The following is a 21342-nucleotide window of genomic DNA, read 5'->3' as shown; positions in this document are numbered from 1 at the left end:
TTATTCAAATAAGGTTTAGGTTATTTATTCAAAATTGTACACGTAGCGTGCGTAAATTAAAAACTCTGCGTTTGTTGTTACTTAAAAAAACTGAATACTGTTTTTCATACGATGTACACTTGAAACGCTTGAAAGGAGGGAAAAATAGAAACTTGAAAGAGCGAATTCAAAAGCAAATTCATCTGGAAGACAGCAGTACAATGGGCTGTCTTACGTTTCTTATACTTGATTGCAATTTTCATTTAAAGGTTATTCGTGTAATGTTGGCATATATGTATAATAGCTGGCAAAGAAGTATGCAGGGCTCACCTGATGTTAAGTGATTATACATTGACCGTAGTATACTTACTTACTTCCTTACTTGCACACAAAAATGCGTTGCCGGCTTTTAAGGGCTTCATTTCTCTATAAAAATCAATTCAAAAACTTTTATAAAATACCGCACCGATAAGTTAAGATTCACAATTTGCAATAGACAAATAAGTATAAATAAGTAGGGAAATTATAAGCCGCTTGTTTTAAAAGCATGGGTAAAATGGATTTTAAGGAGTACTTTAATGCGTGAAACAGTAAGTAGGTCTAGGTACCTATTTAGATTTTTCAGTTAAAAGAATTTTAAGGGTTGATATACCTAACTATATTTTTTTTGTTTTCTTATAGTCCGATATCACTAGTAGATCCAGCTAAGACCTATAATCACTTAAAGGTGAGTTTATAATCAAAATTAAATTAAAAAAATCCAAATTCATTTATTTCAATTAGGCTTAGATTACAAGCATTTTCGAAACGTCATGTTATGTCATGATTTATAGTGGTAAGTAAAGTCGAAAACTTAAAATTAAAGTTACGACAACTTTAATTTTAAGTTTTCGACTTTACTTACCTTTGACTAAACTTAAAAATAATTTTGAAAACTTAAAATTAAGGTTACGACAATTTTGATTTTAAGTTTTCGACTTTACTTACCACTATAAATATGACTTATCATGACTTTTCGAAAGTGATTGTAACTTAAGCCTAATTGAAATAAATGAATTTGGATTTTTTTAATGGTTCCAAACGCTCAGTTAGTCCGTGAAGAATCAAATGGAAAACCTTCTATCCATAAATAATGAAGGTAGCTAACATCTGTATGGAAGTATAATGTAAACATCAGACGCCGTTAACAAGATTGACGGCGTGGCCTTTAGACGTGTTGTGACGTCAATTGTTCCAGCAAACGAACGCTGAAATGACCTTGCTGAAGCAATACGTTCGGGTTCTAAATATAGTCATAGGGCAGGGGTCAGGCGGCTGCGGTGCGCGATCCATTCGATAAATGAAAACCGAGATGCCATAAACGATGCTTACGTAGATTACTGTTGCCTTTTTACTAGAAATTTTCTTTCTTCCAATAATTTTGAAAAGTAAAGACTGGTCATGGTGTATTATCCCCGAATCAGAGAGCACGGTAAGAGTGTTGAGTGAGTTAAGGTCGTTGTTAATAGCCTCTATATAATTATCACCCTAACGGCCAGTTTCTTCATCGCATTATAACAGTCAAAGTAACGTCATAAATCAAAAGTGATGGTCTTATTCACTGAAAAATAAAGTCTTCTTTACTACTTACTAGTACTTTTACTGTTACTTTAGCTTAACATGAAGAAACTGGCCGTAAGTCTGCCAACGCACATTAGAGCAGCATCGTGGGTCTAAGCTCCCAAAACTTATACTATCGACGAAAGGGTTCCTATGCCTTGTATTAAGGCATTTTGTGGTAAGATGACGGACTAAGCGTTATGTGTGTGTTTATACTGTAAGTTTGTTTTCCTTCAGTTTTACACTGCCCCATCTATCAATTGTCTAATGTCTAACGCCTGTATGCACATCTAATACCATCTACAAACCAATCAGATTTTCATAAAAATAGTATACCATAAAATTAACAGCATTGTTCCATTTCCGTATCGTTCTAAGAGGTTACATGTTACAGTTAACCACAGCAGTTAGAAGCGACGATACGTTTTGAAAATTCACATTTTGGCGTTTACGCTACCTGTTAGGTTTAGCAGATAGACATAGACAATTTATCGATTCATACATCGATATGTCCAAGGTATTACGAGTATCTTAAACATATCTATGTAACAGTTGTATTATCACATTGAATCTCATGTACTTCTAAGGTATCTTTATCAGTTACATTATTATCGTTTTACAGTACTTTTTTGTCGGTTTTATCTCAAACGCTATTGTAAAATGGATTTACGAGTACGCACATAGTATGAGACTCCAGGGCCCCCTTTATCTGTCGTTTAATATTTATCTTCCAAACATTGTATTAATTTTCTTATCAAACAAAAGTATCTACCTTAGACAAGATAAAATGTTCAACTGCGTACTCGTACTTCGTTCTTGGCTTAATGGACCAAATGTCTGCAATAACCAGACATACATCATTTTAGGAAAGGGGTTGTTCGAGTATTACGTGAGCAATACAATTATTTACCCTGCCCCCCTCTCATCAAAAAAAAACGAAAAGAGAAAGAAGAAAGAAGATCCCTCATATCTTTCAAAGACATATCCATCGATACCCCACACTATGATATACCTAAACGAGTAAAATAAAACATCGCCACTTTACCTATATGAAGGGGAGGTCACCCTAAAAAAATATTTTTTATGATTTCATTTTACGACTTTGTTTACATTTTTAATGTACATACCTATGCTAATTAACAGCTTTCTATTAGTTATAGTCTTTGCGCTAAACCGAAGAAGGACGAACGGACGGACAAGGTGAAACTATGAGGGTTCCTTGTGGACGGAACCCTGCAAATGAAACATTAATAATGAATAATTTCAACTAAGTAAGAATTAGCATTCAAAGACGGCTTTATTGCTATAAGCAATCTAATAAGGTATGTCTGGCTATCGCAGGCTCTCGGTCCTTAAGCTTCTTTACCAATATTTGACTTATAAAGTTAGCCATTACTTCATCGGTATAAGCGGACTAACGTGTCTATACTCACGTTTACGATGTAGGTATAGGTAAGATACAGAGATAATTTGTGGGCGCGTCCCATATTGACATACTCGTAGCTATCAAAGACTAAGTATTTCTACTTGTAGGTAGGTTAACATTAATTCCACTCATATCAAATAAGGAGTTCTTAATTGACAGTGCACTTATTTGGTGGAATAAATCACGATTTTCCTTTTTTATCTGTGAAATATAACTCCTAGGGAAAATTCTAGACAGTTTTAGTTAGATAAATTATAATGATTCCACTCATACTAGTATGTAACTACTTAATTGACGGTGCTCTGTAGGTGGTATAAGCCATGATTATGTATTCTAATATTATAAAGAGGAAAACTTTGTTTGTATGTTTGTTTGTTTGTTTGATTGTAATGAAAAGGCTCAAAAACTACTGGACCGATTTTTAAAATTCTTTCACCATTCGAAAGCTACATTATCCACAAGTTACATAGGCTAAATTTTATTTTGGAAAAAATAGGGTTCCGTAAGATATTTGGGTTTTTCGGACACAAGGTGTAAAAACCAACCAGAAAAGTATGGTAGGGGTGGGTAGGAGTAGGGTAGGGTTAGGGGTAGGGTAGGGTAGGGTAGGGGTAGGATAGGGGATAGTACCTAGTTGAAAATTTACATCGAGTTTCACGCGGACGAAGTCGCGGGCGTCGGCTAGTCTGTAATAAACTGTGAATTATAAGGAAAAATTCTTAGCACTTCAATTACATTGTGAATCGTCGCTAATAAAGACATATGTATATGTGATTTCAAATTAAACATGTTCGATCTATCAACAGTTTATTGTAGAATAAATTGCATTCATGTAACTGCATAAATAGCACACTCAATAGACTCAATAACTAACAGAACAGATACAGAATATAATCTCATACCTTGATGATTTACGAGCAAAATCATGACTTTTGTGCAATAGTGTAGAGTTCTGTATTTTATCCTACCTCCTCTGCCGCAAAACCTACGTGCTTAAGCGATTTATATTGTGATCTAGACGGTAACCAAAAACTGACCAATATAGTCACAGAAAGCCTATAGTAGGAGTAAGTACGACAAAAGTCTATCGGGCAGGAATTCAATTCAGGACTACTCTCGAATATGACTCGAAAACTTAACCGTGGATCTTTTGTTATGTATATTTTAATCATCATAAATCAGAAAGTGACGCAATCAAAGTCATTGATAGCATAAAAATGTCGATAATGCTTTCGTGCTCAAGCCCCATCAATATAGAACATTTACAGCGGTATTAAACGCTAGTTTCTATACTTTCAACGGACCTTGAACGGGATTCTCTATACTAGACGACCTTCGCCGAAGTCTGGTTCAATACGCCCTATGTTTGTATTATAGCTCTACAAATATCCTTTCAAGGGCAATCCTTATAACGTCCCAGCTTACGCTGAGATAAATATGTGGGCATACATTGAATACTGTTTGAATAGTACAAACTCAGTTGTATAGTACATAGAATAGAGTAATAATATGAGAGTGCAAAGATTAAAAATTTATTCAGTAGATAGTAGACAACTAGGTATTCTAGGATGTAGAATATATTTACTAGTCTACTGAATTACATAAATACTTTTTTACCTGTGCTATAACATAAAAAAATATACAAAAATCGAACCACTCAGTAAAAAGTTACGCGTGTTCATACATAAAAAAATATACACGTCGAATTGATAATCTTCTCTCCTTATTTCGTCGGTTGGAAATACTTATAATAACATCCTTGACAAAAAAAAAAAGGTAAATTTCACAGAGTCTAGAGAGGAAAAAAGAGTTTTGGAAACATGAGACATTAATCATTAATGGGGATGATGACTAGGTTTAAAAATATGTATTTTTATGATACATTCGGGTAAATAAGGTCAATGTTAACTAATTTATAAAAAAGCAAAGGTTGTCTGGATATTTTCAAAATAAATAAGATTATAAAATTTCCAAATCTATTAAAAATCTTTTATCGTAATTAGATGAAAATTTATACAGTTTTAGCTTCCTTACATTAAATGTGTAATTTTTCAATAAATGAGCCATAAACATAAACGCACTAATAACAAAGATATTAATAATTTTGTTCGAACGCCCATACAAATGTAACGATCATTATGACCTACGACGTCATTAAATCGTACCATTTTGTATGGAGCGTTTTTCAGGGATCCGTGGCAGCGCCCAAATCTGACTGAATTTGTTTTACAAAATCCTTTACTATTAGCATACTCCTAATTTATGTACATTTTAAAAAACTATCATCATCCCTATTCCACTTCCCTCTGCTCTATGTTCTCTACTGCTAGTTATTATGAGTTCCTCCGGGAAGGGTGCATAGTAGGTAAATAAATATGATCGTGTGTACAAACAAAGTAACAAACGTACGTCCAAACGTACCAACTTATCACATTTGTCACACACTTCCGATTATTCTGGCACACAATGTCCGAGCCGGCGCGGCGGCGTGTGTTTCCTATCGCGATATACTTACAGACAGGGTTGCTGTCTATATTATTATTAATTTATACTAATATTATAAAAAAGAAAGATTTTTTTGTATGTTTGTAGCAAATAGGTTCCAAAACCTAAACGATTACGACTTTAAAAAATTCTTTAGCCAATGGAAAGCTACGTTATTCGCGAGTACTTAACATGGGCTATATTTTATTTATTAATATGTAACTTACATAAATTCTAAATTAACCTAAATATATTCCTAGGTACATTTAAAAATTAATACTACTTGCAATAGCAAAAAAACCACTCGTCAATCCTTGTGAGCTCACTCAGACTTTTTGCCCTTGCGTTCGAAAAGTAGGTACGCGGGTGTATCACATTAAAATAATGTAATGAAAGAAATTTGATAAAAAGTAAGTTTGTTATTTCAGAAAACCCGCTTTCTGTAGCGTATTGTAATTAAATATTTTTTTTAAAAATTATAGCCAGAATTACAAGTAACAGTGATATGGGATGTAATTCTTTCAGAAGGGATGAAATGGATTTAAATAATATGTAAAAGTTTATAGAAATTAATGAAAATTGGCCCTACTGTTTGAATATAAACACCTTTAAAGGTTTCTATTAGGGATGAAATAAAACCGATTTCAATCATATAAATTAAATAAACAATAGTATCAAAATAGTATTGTGTGAACCCTATTTGCCGCTCGTGTTAATATCATAAAGTAGTTGTAATTTCACACTTTAATGAATCGTTCTTTATTAGTTTAGTGAAAGTAACAAACGACTTATATGACACGTTAAATTACTTGCTTTGTTTATTTTGCTAGTTAAAAATAATTAATTCACAGCCTCAATTTTTATACACGAATTAATATAAAACGAAAAATGTTCTCTTTATACTGGTCATTTACCTAATAACATATTTCCCTTTTCCTTTCAAGTAAGGAAAAAATCTGCGCTAGAAGTTATAATATTAGATCAGAGTCGGGAAAGTGATCAGAATGGGGATGATGACAGTTTTTAAAATTGGATATAAATTAGGAGTATGCTTACCAGGTGGACTGACGACTTCAAGCGAGTCGCAGGGATTCGCTGGATGCAAGCGGCTTAGGATCGTGATGTTCGGAAGTCCCTACAAAAGATCTATGTCCTGTAGTGGACGTCCATCGGCTGATATGATGATGATGATGATGCTAATAGTAAAGAAATTTCGTAGAAGTAACAGGGTATCTGCGATTGTTACTTTCAGAGAACTTTAAAGGGTCATATTTACGACGCTGCCAAGGATCTCTGAAACACGCATACTAAAGAATGACGTCGTCGATTCGTGAGATTGTTAGATTTGTATGGGTGTTCAAACAAAATTATAAATATCTTTGTTATTGTTATTTACGCGTTTATTATACTTCATTTAATAAAAAATGTCACATTGAATGTAAGGAAGTTAAAAGTGTATTATTTTTCTTCTAATTGACTTAAAAGATTTTGATCTTATTTGGTTTACAAACACACCGATAATATTTGTTTTTATGTATATAATTATGTTATAAGTTTTGACCTTATTCACCCGAATTTTTCATAAAAATCAATAATCAATATAACCAAACTTAGTCATCATCCCCATTCCCAAAGATTTGACAACCTGCCTAATGGACATGGCTTTTAATCTTACTGAATTTACCTTAATAATTAACTTCGGTCTATTAATATTGATGAGCCGTCAAGGCAACTATTGATTAACCGCCAAGAACCGAAGGATACTAATTGGCATCGGCCAATAAATCAAAACTAAAATTACATTTCAATCGTGAAATTTCACTTATTTTCAATTAGCTAACGATTTTCATCGAATCAACTTTCATTCCAGTTAGCAACTGGTATTCAAAAAGTTTGCAACTTTAGCGTTTCCATTTGTCCGGAGTGGAGGAAACGGGGTCGGTCATGGCGTAACGAGCAACGAGTGGTACCTGCTCGTAGTTCAAATTTTTTTTACACGAGGATATGTAGACGAAATATATATTTAATTAATCATTTCATCCTTTTTTTACCGTAAGAACGAGATAAAAATAAATCTTAGACTCGATAGGAACTCTTTTGTTAAAGTGGTGAAATTAGACAATAGCACAGAAAACATATGTACAAGACAATAAATAGCTAAGATTAAACCAGATTAAGTTACATTATTTACTCATTATATCAATACGTACGATTATGAAGAACATTATCATCAACATGACATCAGCTGATGGACGTCCACAGCTGGATATAGGCCTTATGTAGCGAATTTCAAACAGAGTTCTTAGTCGGTTCTGACAGACTTCTGAGCCGCCTGTAACTAGCGGTTTCCTGTTACCGGCTTGATTTTATTGTTAGTCCACCTAGTAATGGAATATGCTTTGCGGTACGAAGTTCTAACGCCTCAGGAACCCAACGTCCATCGACTCTATGTGTTCCGCAAATTGCGACTCGCTGAGCTATGTGAGTTGACTTTGGTTCTTCATGCGGATCTCTGCATTTTATGATTTGATCAGAGATACTTTGAGCATAGCTCGCTCTATCGAATGCTGAGTTACTCTGAAGCTTTGTGAGGCCCATAGTTAGTGAACAAGAAAAACATACCTAATGATGCGTGTGGACCACATATAAAATCATCAATATAGGAAAGTGTTTTTTTTTTATTCTTTACAAATTAGCCCTTCATTACAATCGCACCTGATGGTACGTGATGATGCAATCTACGATGGAAGCGGGCTAACTGATGGAGGATGAAAATCTATATCCCTTTCAGTTTCTACACATACCGGAACGCTAAATCGCTTGGCGGTACGTTTTTTTTGGTAGCTAGCTAGTAACTAGCCACAGTCAAAGCTGTCTAGCTGGCTGGTAGGTAACTAGCCACGGCCGAAGCCTCCCACCAGCTGTACGATTATGTACAATGTACATTGTCAATGTATGTATACTTTCATATGCTATGTTTGCATAGTAGGTTTTGAGGTTTCACATGTTCTCTGGTTAAATTAAACTCATATAGAATGTTTACATTATTTGTTACGAAACGCAATGAGGACGTGATAACTATAACTCATTTTTACTAACACACTTATCACGGTTTTTATCATTGAATGTTGATGTTTGCATACATGTAAATTTTTCCAAATACTTTTTTTAAATAATTTGTTTGTTTACATTGTTATATCTTAAGCAAACAATAAAAAAAATCATAAAAGTTGAACCGACTTAAAAATCAGAAACTAAACTAAAAAGCGAAAAATAACATCGTACGTGACTTTCTGATCACTTGGAAGGCGGTGCCAACACAGTGATGCATTAACTCATGACGTTTAAATCATAAAAGTTTTATGATTTTCAGACAGTTCTTTCCCGTGGTTCTCTCAAAAACGGCTTTAATTCTAGTTCTTTCAAACAAAAAAAGAGTTTTTAAAATAGGTTAGTAAATGACGAAGTTATGAGGTAACAAACATTAAAAAAACATACACGTCAACTTGAGAACCTTCTCCTTTTTTTTGAAGTCGGTTAAAAACAGGGTCAACCTATACATACCTAAAGAATACGAAACGTATGTTGAATAATAAGTGGAGTCGATTACTACATATTCTGTTGAACTTCTGCCAACTAGGAAGGCTGTATAAAAAGATTGTTTGGATTACAATATATATTTGAAATTATCTGGAGCACGATATCTGAACAATGAGTATAATATTTATTACTGGATAGCGAAGCAGTTCCAAGTGAACAATATTTTAACGAAATGAATTGTTATTTCTCTAAATGTATCAATAGGACTAACAGCGCATTTTTTTTTTTCATTGTTTTATTATCAGCATTTTCTATTGTCCTTGTACGAGTATTTAATGTTTATGTTTCGTGTTCACTTTTTAATGCTTTCATGATTCAAAATCTCAGACGAATTAGATTGGGACATGATTTGCTAGATGTTACCTCTCTGTTAAATTATAAGATCAACTTTTTACTTAAAGATTGAGTTACGTTTCATTTTCAACTTATTATATATAACAATGTTTAAAAAAACAGATTCTTCAGCCGGAACAGCAAAACATCGATCAAATAATCGAATATACAGATTCGAAGTTAAACGATGTGTTTGTCAAAATTATATTATTTTGTGTAAAAATAACACATGCGTACATGCGCTTATATTGCGCCTCATATTAATAACTGTATGTAGTGTAGGGACACAAAATATATTTATTGGTGTTAACTATTTTTGTGAGTTTTTGTTGGTGAATTTGCGTGCGATGCAACTCCATAGTTAATTACTCTAGGTTCAAAACATTTCTTTGTATCTCGAGATTCATATATTAGATGTGCAAATTATTTCGTACACATATGTGAAATCCTTTGCTCGGGGAGATTTATAACACAGCTTTCAGATTACAAATGATTTGGTAAACTTCTCTAAATTATGACGTTATACCGTCGTGTTGTGTTTGATAAATAGCGCTTGATTATGGCGTTATCTGATGTACTCATATCTGATGATGCAATTTTATTTGGAACGCAGCCTTGAATAAAATAATAGAATTTGAATTAATAATTAAATTAAGTAATTTGAATAAGTAAGTATTCTCTATTATTGAATTAAAATGCTATTGTTTATTTATTGGTTTCTATTTGTTTATAGTATATTTACGAAGATAATACTTAAATAGGCTAAACTTATTATAAAAATAAAATATAAGGAAAAATCATTATAACTACGACTATAAAATTAAATTAAAACTAATACCTAAAAATACATATTAAAATGTGTTTCTTCAGTTTCTATTTATTTGTTTTGGTAAATGTAATTTTAATTTTATAGTATAGTTAGTGCAGTTTAGTCATAAAGAATTATTCTTTATAACTGGCTGCGGCTTCTTTATACAAGGCTGCGTTTTCAGGAAACTATTGAAATATATATAATCTCTAACCATTATATAATAAAAAAAAAATGTCTGTACTTGTGTCTAAGATTGTATCTTCAGACACGGGTGATAATATCTGCAACACAGTGTTTCAAAGCAGTATTAATATTATAGAATTTATGTTACTGATGCACAATGTCATATTTTATATACATTTTCTTTTTATGTATGTACTTTTTGTGTCATATTTTTTAATCAAATAAACTTATTTCTATTTATATTAGGTACTACAAACATGTAATACGGGCTTTAGACAACTAGTATTAAATTAGAGATTAGAAGTTCTCGCAGAAAAGCAATACGTGACATTAGAACGAAAGGAAAGAAATAATATTTAGAGGGTTGAAGAAGTAATATACCTACATAGTTTAGGAATAGATATACAGTAGAACCCGCTTAAGACGATCACGCTTAAAACGATTTCTCGCATAATACGTCTACAAATAAATTACAACATAGATCAGATCATCATAAAGGTCCTTAAACAAGGTTGCAGGACAAGACTAATACTTACTAGACAAGACAAGACTATCTTAATGAAAGATCCTGACAGAAAACGACCCTTGACAAGATGCGATTCTAAAAGAAAATTTTGAAGACGCACTGCAAAAGTAAAATTTAATTGATAATTTCATAATTGCTAATGCATCAAAATATTTTTGTCATACCAGAATAAGTGATTACTTTAAGTAGTATAATTAGGTAGTCTTTACACCAGATACACTATTTTTTATAACTATGTATGTGTACATTAGTCATTATATTTTTCACTATCCCCCCACCCATATCCCGTTTATTACGCTTTCCCGTCCAAGACGCGTTATTAGATGGGTCCCTGCGAAATCGTATTAAACGGGTTCTACTGTATATGGTATTTTTATCATACAGTAACTAATGAAAGTCATTTAAGCTATTATTTCACGAACGTACTTAAAATGCTGGTGTAATGCGGTATTTAAGCAATGCGCATCCCCGGGCGAGGTGATATCACCGCTGATTCATGAGATGATTTTTATAACGCAGTCGTTTGTTTTACATTTAAGGCAGTCGTGTATTAAAGAATTTTCCAATGTCATACAAAGTTAGCAGGTGGCGTGACAAAGTGCCGATGAATTACTTCATTAACTTGTTTAATCCAATGTAGATATTTTGTATCTGCCAATCGGTATTTAAAATCGTCTCTTTCCCGTATTCTTTCATACTTACAAATTTTACATTTACTCTGACTATAGTCTGTCAACCACAGGCGTTTAGTCAATATTTATTGTTGGCCGGTCTGCTACTGCTACGATGAAACTGCATATACGACTGCGCAGACGGTTTGTGCAGTTCATCGAACATTCATAATATGTCGAAATCTGCGCCAAGTTTTATTGGAGATAGTAGACAAATGTATTAAATTGCCCTGTCCACACTGCTACGATAAAACTGCATAAACGGACTGCGCAAACGGTCTGTGCAGTTCATCGAACATCCATAATATGTCGAAATCTGCGCCAAGTTTTACTGGAGATAGTAGACAAATGTATTAAATTGCCCTGTCCACGCTGCTACGATAAAACTTTTGACGGCCGCGTGGCGCAGGAGGTAGTGACCCTGCCTTCTGAATCCACGGCCGTGGGTTCGATTCCCACAACTGGAAAATATTTGTGTGATGAGCATGGGTGTTTTCCAGTGTCTGTGTGTATTTATACATTATATAAGTATTTATATGTAGTATATAATTGTATATTAATATTATAATATCAACTATCTTAGCACCCATAACACAAGCTACTCTGTATGCTTACTTTGGGGCTAGATAGTGATGTGTATTGTTTAAGTATATTTATTTATTTATTAAAAAAAAAAAAAAAAAACTGCATAGACGGTCTGTGCAGTTCATCGAACATCCATAATATGTCGAAATCTGCGCCAAGTTTTATTGGAGATAGTAGACAAATGTATTAAATTGCCCTGTCCACACTGCTACGATAAAACTGCATAAACGGACGGACGCTTTGTGCAGTTTATTGAATGTCCTGTATGTCAAAATCTGCGCCAAGTTTTTTTTTTTATTAATTGAATCGTTCGTTTGTCCACAGTGTTGTCAGTGGGTACAGTGAGCGAGTGCGGCGTGGGCGCTGCTCCTCCGGTCCCCGAGGGCGGGCCGACAGCCGTGGCGATGGTGACGGAGGGCGAGGGCGCGGACGGCCTCATCGCGCCGCGCCGCCTGCCCAACCCCTGCATGGAGAACCCGCTGCGCATGGACCTGCATAGAGAGCTCATGTTTAACCAAAAAGTGTAAGTTATACAAGCTATTACCCTTAAACCTTCAATTCCTGATCTTCTACATAGAAAACCCTGCTGCGCCACAGAAAACATATGTACGAAGCTGCGCATAGAACTGTAGGTAACGCTTTTGCTCATGTTTAAAAAATCGTGCAAGTTACACAATCTATTACCTTTAAACCCTTAAAATTCTCATCGCCACGCGCCGCCTGCCCAACCTCTGCATGGAATTTATCTGTCTTAATGTGACTTTTTATGGAATGCAGAAGAAGTTACTGAGCAACATACAGGCAATTTGGTTTCCGTGGAGTTTGTGAAAAACTGAACTAGGTGTTCGCTAGTTTATGATTTGGGACTCATTGCTTTAGTGTAAGTAAACTATTTGCAATTCAAGGATAATGACAAGACAATAGATGTTGTTGTTGGCTGTTTATGAGATAATTTATAAAGAAACTTGGGTCTGTTCTCTGGTCTTATGGCAGCGTTACACATCCAATGCGAAGTAATTCTACATTGAGATACACAGTGCAGTTCGCTTATAATTTGGTTCAAGTAGGCTTAGTGTACAAGCACTTTTGAAACGTCAGGTATGTCTGTTGTAAGTTAGTGAGTACACCAGTTCGGAAGGCAGGATCTACTGAGAAGAGCCGGCAATAAACTCACTGTTGCTTTTAAAAAAAATCATTAGATTATTGAGACGCACGAAAGAGAACGGCTGACAGGTATCTTTACACGAACCATTTGAGGCCACTTTTGTCTACTTAATAACTCAAAATCTATTTAACCTGTGGATGTTATTATTGACGCAATTAGAAATGATCCATATTGTTGCTCATAGAGCTGAAACACCAGCGTCAGTGCAACGCAATCAACTAATAATACCCGGTGGATGTAGTTGCGTCTACTTCCTTGCTGGTCTAATTAAAAGGAATGGAAACTAATGAGCTATTCTACTTATAGCTACGTTAAATAAACATATTTCAACCTTATTTTCTTACTAGCGGACGCCGCGCGGTTTCACTCGCATGGTTCCCGTAGGAATACAGGGATAATATATAGCCTATAGGATAAATGTTCTATCTAACATTGAAAGAATTTTCGAATCGGACCTGTAGTTCCTGAGATTAGCGCGTTCAATCAAACAAACAAACAAACGAACTCTTCAGCTTTATAATATTAGTACAGATTAAGAAAGAAGTAACTTATTCTAATCACGTGGTCTTTAATTCTAATCTTTACAAATAATGCCCACGTGGTATGGTGGCAAGAATACTGGCTTTATTTTTGCAGGCAGGCTGATCCTTTGCTCGAAAAAAAACATACCAGTCAACTTGAAAAACTCCTCCTTTTAAAATCGGTTAAAAGTGAGCCAGCCCTTCTATTACCAGAGATATTTAGAGTTTGACCCTGTGTGGAAATTGGATGCACCATGGGGGGTGCAGTTACTGTTTCTAGTTTTAAGTTGGTAGACACTAATTTAATTTGCTTAGTACCTAGTTGTGGGTTATAGTTTCCGTGGATTTTCTGGAACAAAGTATGTCCATACCACATGTATGGTTATAACAAAGTATATAAGAACCTTCTTTTGGCAATAACAAACACATAAAAAAAATAGTGAAATCGGTCCAGCCGTTCACGCGTGATGTCGTGACCAAGAAACTGATTATTGAACGTCCTTTACTTTAATTTTATATAGCTCTATTTATTATTTATACTTCGCGTATAGTAAATTAGTAGACGAAACAAATTATGTTCTTGATTTTGTAATTATGATTTCAACTCTACCATAATATTTCTTTACATCCACGCAAAATTAGTAAAACCTTGAATCTCGGTTACTTACCTTGTAATTATACCTACCAGGCATAATTTTATTGGTTATCTTACGCTAGCCACAGACGATAAAATTCAGCTTGTTGATGTGAAAGTGAAAAGACATACCGAAATATGGTTTAAAATTTTTTTTCACTGCTAACATTTCAAAGCTCGCTGCAGATTTAACGTTAAACTTGACCGTGTGTGGCTGGCGTTATGTCGGATCCGGGATTAGAAGTATTTTTATTACAAAGCGGCACGTTTCATCATCTCACATCTTCCTGATACCGATCTTATTGCGTCACAGCATCGCTGGGAACATCAAAAATACACATAAAATGTCAGTCGGTGCTGTCCGCATATAAATAAGTTTAAAACTACGATCGTATCAGTGGTGTACGCGTAAACAATACTACCTACCCACATAAGTATCACATAACCAGAGAAGAAATATCTTAACCGAAACGCTTTTCATTTAGCTCTTCTAATTACATATTTTCTGATATTTTAAAGCTGAAAAGTTTGTGTGTTTGGTTGAACGTGCGAATCTGAATTTAATAATACTGGACAGCGCATAATTTGGCGAAGGCTGTTTAACATATAAGCTATATTCGCAATGATTTTACGCGCCGAAACCGCGGGGCATAGCTATTAAGTATTCGTATATAAATTCGCATAACTCATGTGGAATTTAAATTGAATAGGTAATGCCGATTCAAGAAACATAGATCACAATAAAATTTTGGAATTTTCATAATAAATACACTCGTGAGTATGAGATATTATATTATTAATAAACCTTGGCTGAGTTTGCTGTGGGCTCTTCTCGGACCAAGGCGCGTTTGGGACCCTCGTAACTTTAATTTTAAGTTTTCGTCTATTATTACCGCCATTAGATTAAATTAAATTTTGAAATATACGTGACCTTTCAAAAGTGCTTGTACTAACCTAATTAAAATAAAAGAATTTTGATTTTTTTTATGTTATTTAATTGATAGTAAGTTAAAGTAACCCTGAGATCAAGTCTATTTAAATAAAGTATTAAAATATTATATTGCGTATATATATATATATATATATATATTATAAAGTATAATATTGCGTATATGTATTTAAATGATACAGAGTAAGATATTTTAACTGAGGTTTATTCTCTGAAATGATGATTGAGTCGAGCGATATTTTATACTAGAGATAGGGCACTAGCGCAACAAAACTGTGGCGGACGAATGTGCATAATTGTCTTAATTTCATTTAACACTTAACACACAAAACACAATATTATACCCAAATAATGTCTACAATGTCCAGTTCTGTGTTTAGGAAGTGTAAAAACTGTATATAAATAAATATAATATAATGTAAGTAAACACAAAATTGTGCTCAGTAAAGTCGCTAAATTCGGATCACTTTTTGTAGGCACGTAACACATCTATAATATAAATTAATCATTGGTTGAATCACACTACCAGACAATATTAAAGCTGTGAAAGACAGTATTTATATGTTTATATATTAATTGTTCGTTTACACCTAGTAGGCTTGTTCAAATACTTTTATAGCAAGCTAGCCATTTTTCGGCTTTGAGACTTTTTAAAGTGTACCTTTCGTCTGACGCTAGCATCTTTGTCCATTGTAAGGCCCTTCTGAAAGCACTTTGTGTCTCCCTCAAAAGGTTCTTCAGAGATCGCTAGGTGACATGGCAACGTGTTATATCTTTTCCAAGACGAAAATGTTGTGCTGTGAAGTTATACTTGGGCACGTATAAAAAAAACATTATGCAATCTATGATCTAGCATTTTCCGAGCGTTTAACTAGGGCATGCTTATTATTGTCATTCAGATTTTGCTGGAAAAGCGATATTGCGAGCTGCGTCACTGTAACTGCACGGGTTTGTTGAATCGCATACAAAAACCACCATTTGTAAAACCATTTCATGTCGGATAGTAGTTGTAACTGTTAAAGGTATCTACTGTTGGAACTCAGTAAATCTCAATCGGCAAACACGAATTTAAAAGTTGAGTGTGGTATGACCCAAATAAATGATGCAGTTATGAAATATTAGCTAGGTATTCAATCAGCTGATTTGAATATAAATTATATAATAGGTAGTTAATCATATTCATATTACTCGTAGACAAAACGTCATCAGAGAACTTAGGTAATTTCGAATATGTTTCCGTTTAATCATTGTTAATTTTGCATATTCAATCATTTAATATATCAATAACTATCTACCAATTTCATTTTGCTCAATAAAAAGTCCAATGTATATATTATGACTAGGGTCGAAACACAAATTGCGAATCTATGCGTTTTTGTGCGGTAAAACCAATAATGTGTGGTGGTAGACTTTGCCCTGATATTTGCCTGATTTGCCTAAGAAAATTGATAGCAGTGGGTATGACCTCTGCCTCCGATTCCGGAAAATGTGGGTTCGAATCCGGTCCGGGGCCTGCACCTCCAACTTTTCAGTTGTGTGCATTTTAAGAAATTAAATATCACGTGTCTCAATCGGTGAAGGAAAACATCGTGAGGAAACCTGAATACCAGATAATTATCTTAACTCTCTGCGTGTGTGAAGTCTGCCAATCCACATAGGGTGGACTATTGCTTATCCCTCTCATTCTGAGAGGAGACTCGAGCTCAGCAGTGAGCTGAATATGGGTTGATGACCACGAGACATTGCCCTAGTTATACCACTAGCTACGATTAAGTACCGCTCAACGGTGTAGTATTCCAGGTATGATGAAGAAACTGCGACATTGATGGAATAAACGAAATAAATCGCAATTCCTTGCGATACATCGTGCGAAATAGTAGAATTCTGCGATGCGACATGTAATGGAGTTTTGTGTTTCGACTCTGTAGATAAAATTTTACGAAGCACTGATATTCATTTTTATTTTATCTATTCCGTCTATTGTGATGAAAACTTTGATTAGATGCTAAGATAAGATAACAGTGCGATGTGCAGCATAATGTGAAAATTGATAGTAGGTACTACTAATCTTCATACTTGCCTACTCAGCATGAAAAATGAAAACTAATTTCCTATTGTTTAATAATAATAATTAATCTGAGCTTTTCTACCTACTACCACAGAAAAAATATGTACTACTACAAAGATTTATTTAACCAAAAAAAGATAGCTATTCAGTATTTTGATGTAAAGTACAATACAAAAGGCGGTTTTAGGTTCGTGTACGAAGTCTGCCAAACTCAATTTATTTTAAGTGCGTGAATCGGAGAGCCTACGTTTTCTTTTACGAACGAAAGGTAATTTGTATGCAAAATCATTAGTTACCAATATTTTCTTAGAATGTTTCGCTAAACATTATCCGGATTCTTGGGATTCGCACAGGTGCACGACATCCTGGCGCGGTCGCGGCCGCTAAACTTTGTAGACTAAGAGACGGTGGGTACATGTAGACTCGGTGTAGGTTTTCCCATGGATAAAGTCGATCGAGCCTGTCTTTTTCATATTATGATACGTGTGGAGGCCACGCCTCGATTGTAGAGCGCGTTTAAATATTAATATGCTCAATATATTATAATTCGCGGTTACTCTTTTTGAGCGCTCGAGAAGGAGTGCGATTTGACACAATTATAGTTGGAAAAATGGTTAATTAAAAAAGAAATGTCAACTTGCGCAATTATAAATATTTATTTATTTTATTTATGCAGTATTTCTTTTTTCTTTAGAAAATAAAAAAAAAATAAAAGAATAATAAATAAAAAATAATAAAAAATGTCTTTACGTTGAGCTGGAATCGAAATCTGGTTTAATAAGTTTTGCCCCATAGGTTCACACCACTTGTCCAGTTGAGTCGATATTATAACGTCGAAATGTGTTTACTTGATGCACGACTTGGGCGTTAGGTTTATCTTCGTTACGGAATTTCTTGATTTGGTCGCCGCCCTCAAAGCCCACGATAAAAGCTATGCAATAGTTTAATAATATTTTTTTAAAGAATATAAATAACTAAAAAGTGTTCCTTAAAGTCATCCTTCCAAAATGGACATTTGCTCACTATTTACCACTTTACATAACCACCGAGCAGATGCTGCACTCGTGTTTTGTTAAAACGGCAATTTTATTTTGCATAATTGTCCACCGTCTCTTTGCTTACATCGGTATTGAACATCTGTCGCCTGCCGCATTGACGGTGTGCGCGCCTATATTCGAAGTCACAAAAGCGAGTATCGACATAAACGGCAGTCGACATCTGTAACTAATAATAATAATAATATTCACACGACCAACAAATGTTGTAGGTACTCGTAATAACTACGACTTTAACTCCACACTAAGAGAAGTTAATATAATAGATAGGTACACTTCAATGTACTTTTTAAATTAATACACTTTTGTGGCTTATTAATAAGACACAAATGTTCAGATAAAACTTTGTTATGCTAACCACAAACGGTCAATTATTCTCACGTTTCTGAAAAGCAAACGGCAGTACCCACGCGGCATACTATACGAGTCATATACGCAGTGACCAACACACGAATAATTATAGTCGTGGGTGCTACAGAAACGTGAGAATAATTGACCGTTTGTGGCTAGCATTATTGTGTTAGTTTTAAGCTTTTTTTAATTCAAATTCTAAATCAATGTTCAGAATTCTTAGAAGGTACGAGTATATTTGCGTAACAAAGACAAAAGAATACAACAAATCCTACATTCATTGTTCGCGAATATTCAAACCGGTTTCATAAGTGTTTGAGTATGTACCTACAGGTAATTCTGATAAATTAAAACTTGTTTCAGAGATATTCACAAAATAAAATTGTTAACAACATATACGTAGGTACAAAAATTTTTACTTGTGGCCGCTTTTCGAATCCATCATCAGACTAACTTCATGCTACCATATTAATGTCATCAAAGGTACTCGTGTATACCGTAGAGTCATCGAACGACAAGAACTGTTTCTTATTTAACTTCCAAGCATGATGCAAATAAAAAAAATTAAAGTTGGTAATAAAAGACGCATTTCGTTAGAAAGAGGTACTCGTCTCACACGATGAGCAGGTAGACGGAATGTCTTAAATCTTTTTGGTCACGGAAAATCGTAAGGGTGACTTCTGAGAGGCCGAGACTCGGCTAATTAGTTTCGTCTGAACAATGCGAGGGCTGGCACTTGTCTGAAGTGCTAAAAAGTTTTACCTAACGTGTACGAAATGACTGACGATTGCATAACTTTTGAGGCTATAACTTGTAAGCCTTAATAAAATAAATACCTCAGAGGCATCGATCTAATTTGTTAAGTTGATTTTCCTTTTGGGAATAGAATGAATTTCCATCCATCGCATGTCATAGGTGTTTGTTTTTTATTCTTTTGAAACTGACAATGAAAGAAAATACAAAGTACTGAGTGCTATTTTGTTACGATTTTTGTAGAATTACTAGTAGGTTGCAATGTGAGTTAGAGGAGTCAGTATCCAAAATAATTAATCAATAAGTTGTATATTCTTTACTCTTGTATGTACTGTATAACGCACACGACATAACAGTTCAAATAAATTCTAAAAGTAATAGTAAATGTCCTACATTATTCACATTAACGAAGAGGCCGACAAAATCAATTAACAGAAAATATGGTTTGAGTTTGTAAAACATGTTTTTTAGGGATAGATGATAATTTACGTATGATAGGAGTTACTAATAGATGACGACATTCTAGATTTTAAACTATCGCTAGTGTTAATTGATTATGAAACACGGCTAAAACTCACGTGATATTAGGTCGGAGTATGCGCGACTAGTTTCGAACCCATACGGGGCTTTTAGTCATGAGCTGGTTCTTGCTTCGCGGCACGATCCAAACCTATTGTGCCAACCCTAATTTAGTGGGATAAGGCGAAGGAGATGATGATGCCTGATTTAATTTAATGGACAGCCTAAACTTCGTTCTCTTCGTGCACGTGAAATTCAGTTATTTACAAATTCCGCGGGAACCATTGATTTTTCCGAGGTAAAAAGTAACTCTATAGCCTCCTCTATATTCCAGTGAAAGTCAGATTAAAATCCGTACAGGTGTTTCAAAGATAAACCCGAACAAACAGACAAACAAAGATTTTAAAAAGGCTCGTCTGTGTTTTGTTGACTTGATAATACACGGTTATTTTGAAACCACATACTGACACTTCAATTTTATTTATATGTATTGATGATTTTTTAAACCAACCAATTATAAAACAATACGAGTAATAATAGGGTTGTACGAAACAAGGTAAAAATGAACAGCAGTTAACAGAAGTCTCATTCATTGTAGATGTAATTAGGGCTTGCTGCAGGTGACGCTACAACCTTTCGACTTACGTCTATACGAAACGTTGTATTGTCCTCAGACGTTACGTTTTACCTGCTATAATTAAGGTTTCCAACAAAGAATAAAAGTTCCGAAAGAGAACGGATATCTGTACAAATGTGCCTTTATACAAATAGGTCAATACCTACCTGTATAACCTTTTATACGCAACTGTAAATTGCAGTTTTGTTGTGGTTCTAACTTATACTTTAATCCTATATCCAACATTTGAATGTCTTGGATCTAGTAGTGTTCGTTTGGTTAATTCTGTATGATTTTTTAAAAGAGCAATTGTTGAGTTTCTTGCCGGCTCTTCTCAGCAGAACTTGACTTCCGAATCGGTGGTAGAGTATGTACAACGTTTCAGATTCAAATTCTCAGTTGAATTCTCGTCAACATAGATATCGGCGTTTTTGGTATGTCCGTGTAAAAGCTAGTTAAGCTTTCGTCACCCCTGAGCCTGATCTTTTTACCGTCACCGTTTGGAGATATGAGT

At 34.4% G+C, this 21342-nt stretch overlaps 1 protein-coding gene across 1 annotated transcript in view; it reads left to right on the top strand.

Annotated features, from left to right (window-relative positions):
- Positions 1-21342, top strand: part of LOC112043717 (protein FAM107B) — a 68227-nt gene that overhangs the window by 27192 nt on the left and 19693 nt on the right. Inside the window, exon 2 of the mRNA XM_024079245.2 lies at positions 12522-12720. Within this exon, the coding sequence (XP_023935013.1) occupies positions 12522-12720 (199 nt within the window). The remainder of the gene's footprint in view (positions 1-12521; positions 12721-21342) is intronic.

This window comes from Bicyclus anynana, chromosome 7 (genome assembly GCF_947172395.1).
Source record: "Bicyclus anynana chromosome 7, ilBicAnyn1.1, whole genome shotgun sequence".
Classification (NCBI taxonomy): Eukaryota; Metazoa; Arthropoda; class Insecta; order Lepidoptera; family Nymphalidae; genus Bicyclus; species Bicyclus anynana.
This window is presented reverse-complemented; position numbering and strand designations above follow the sequence as displayed.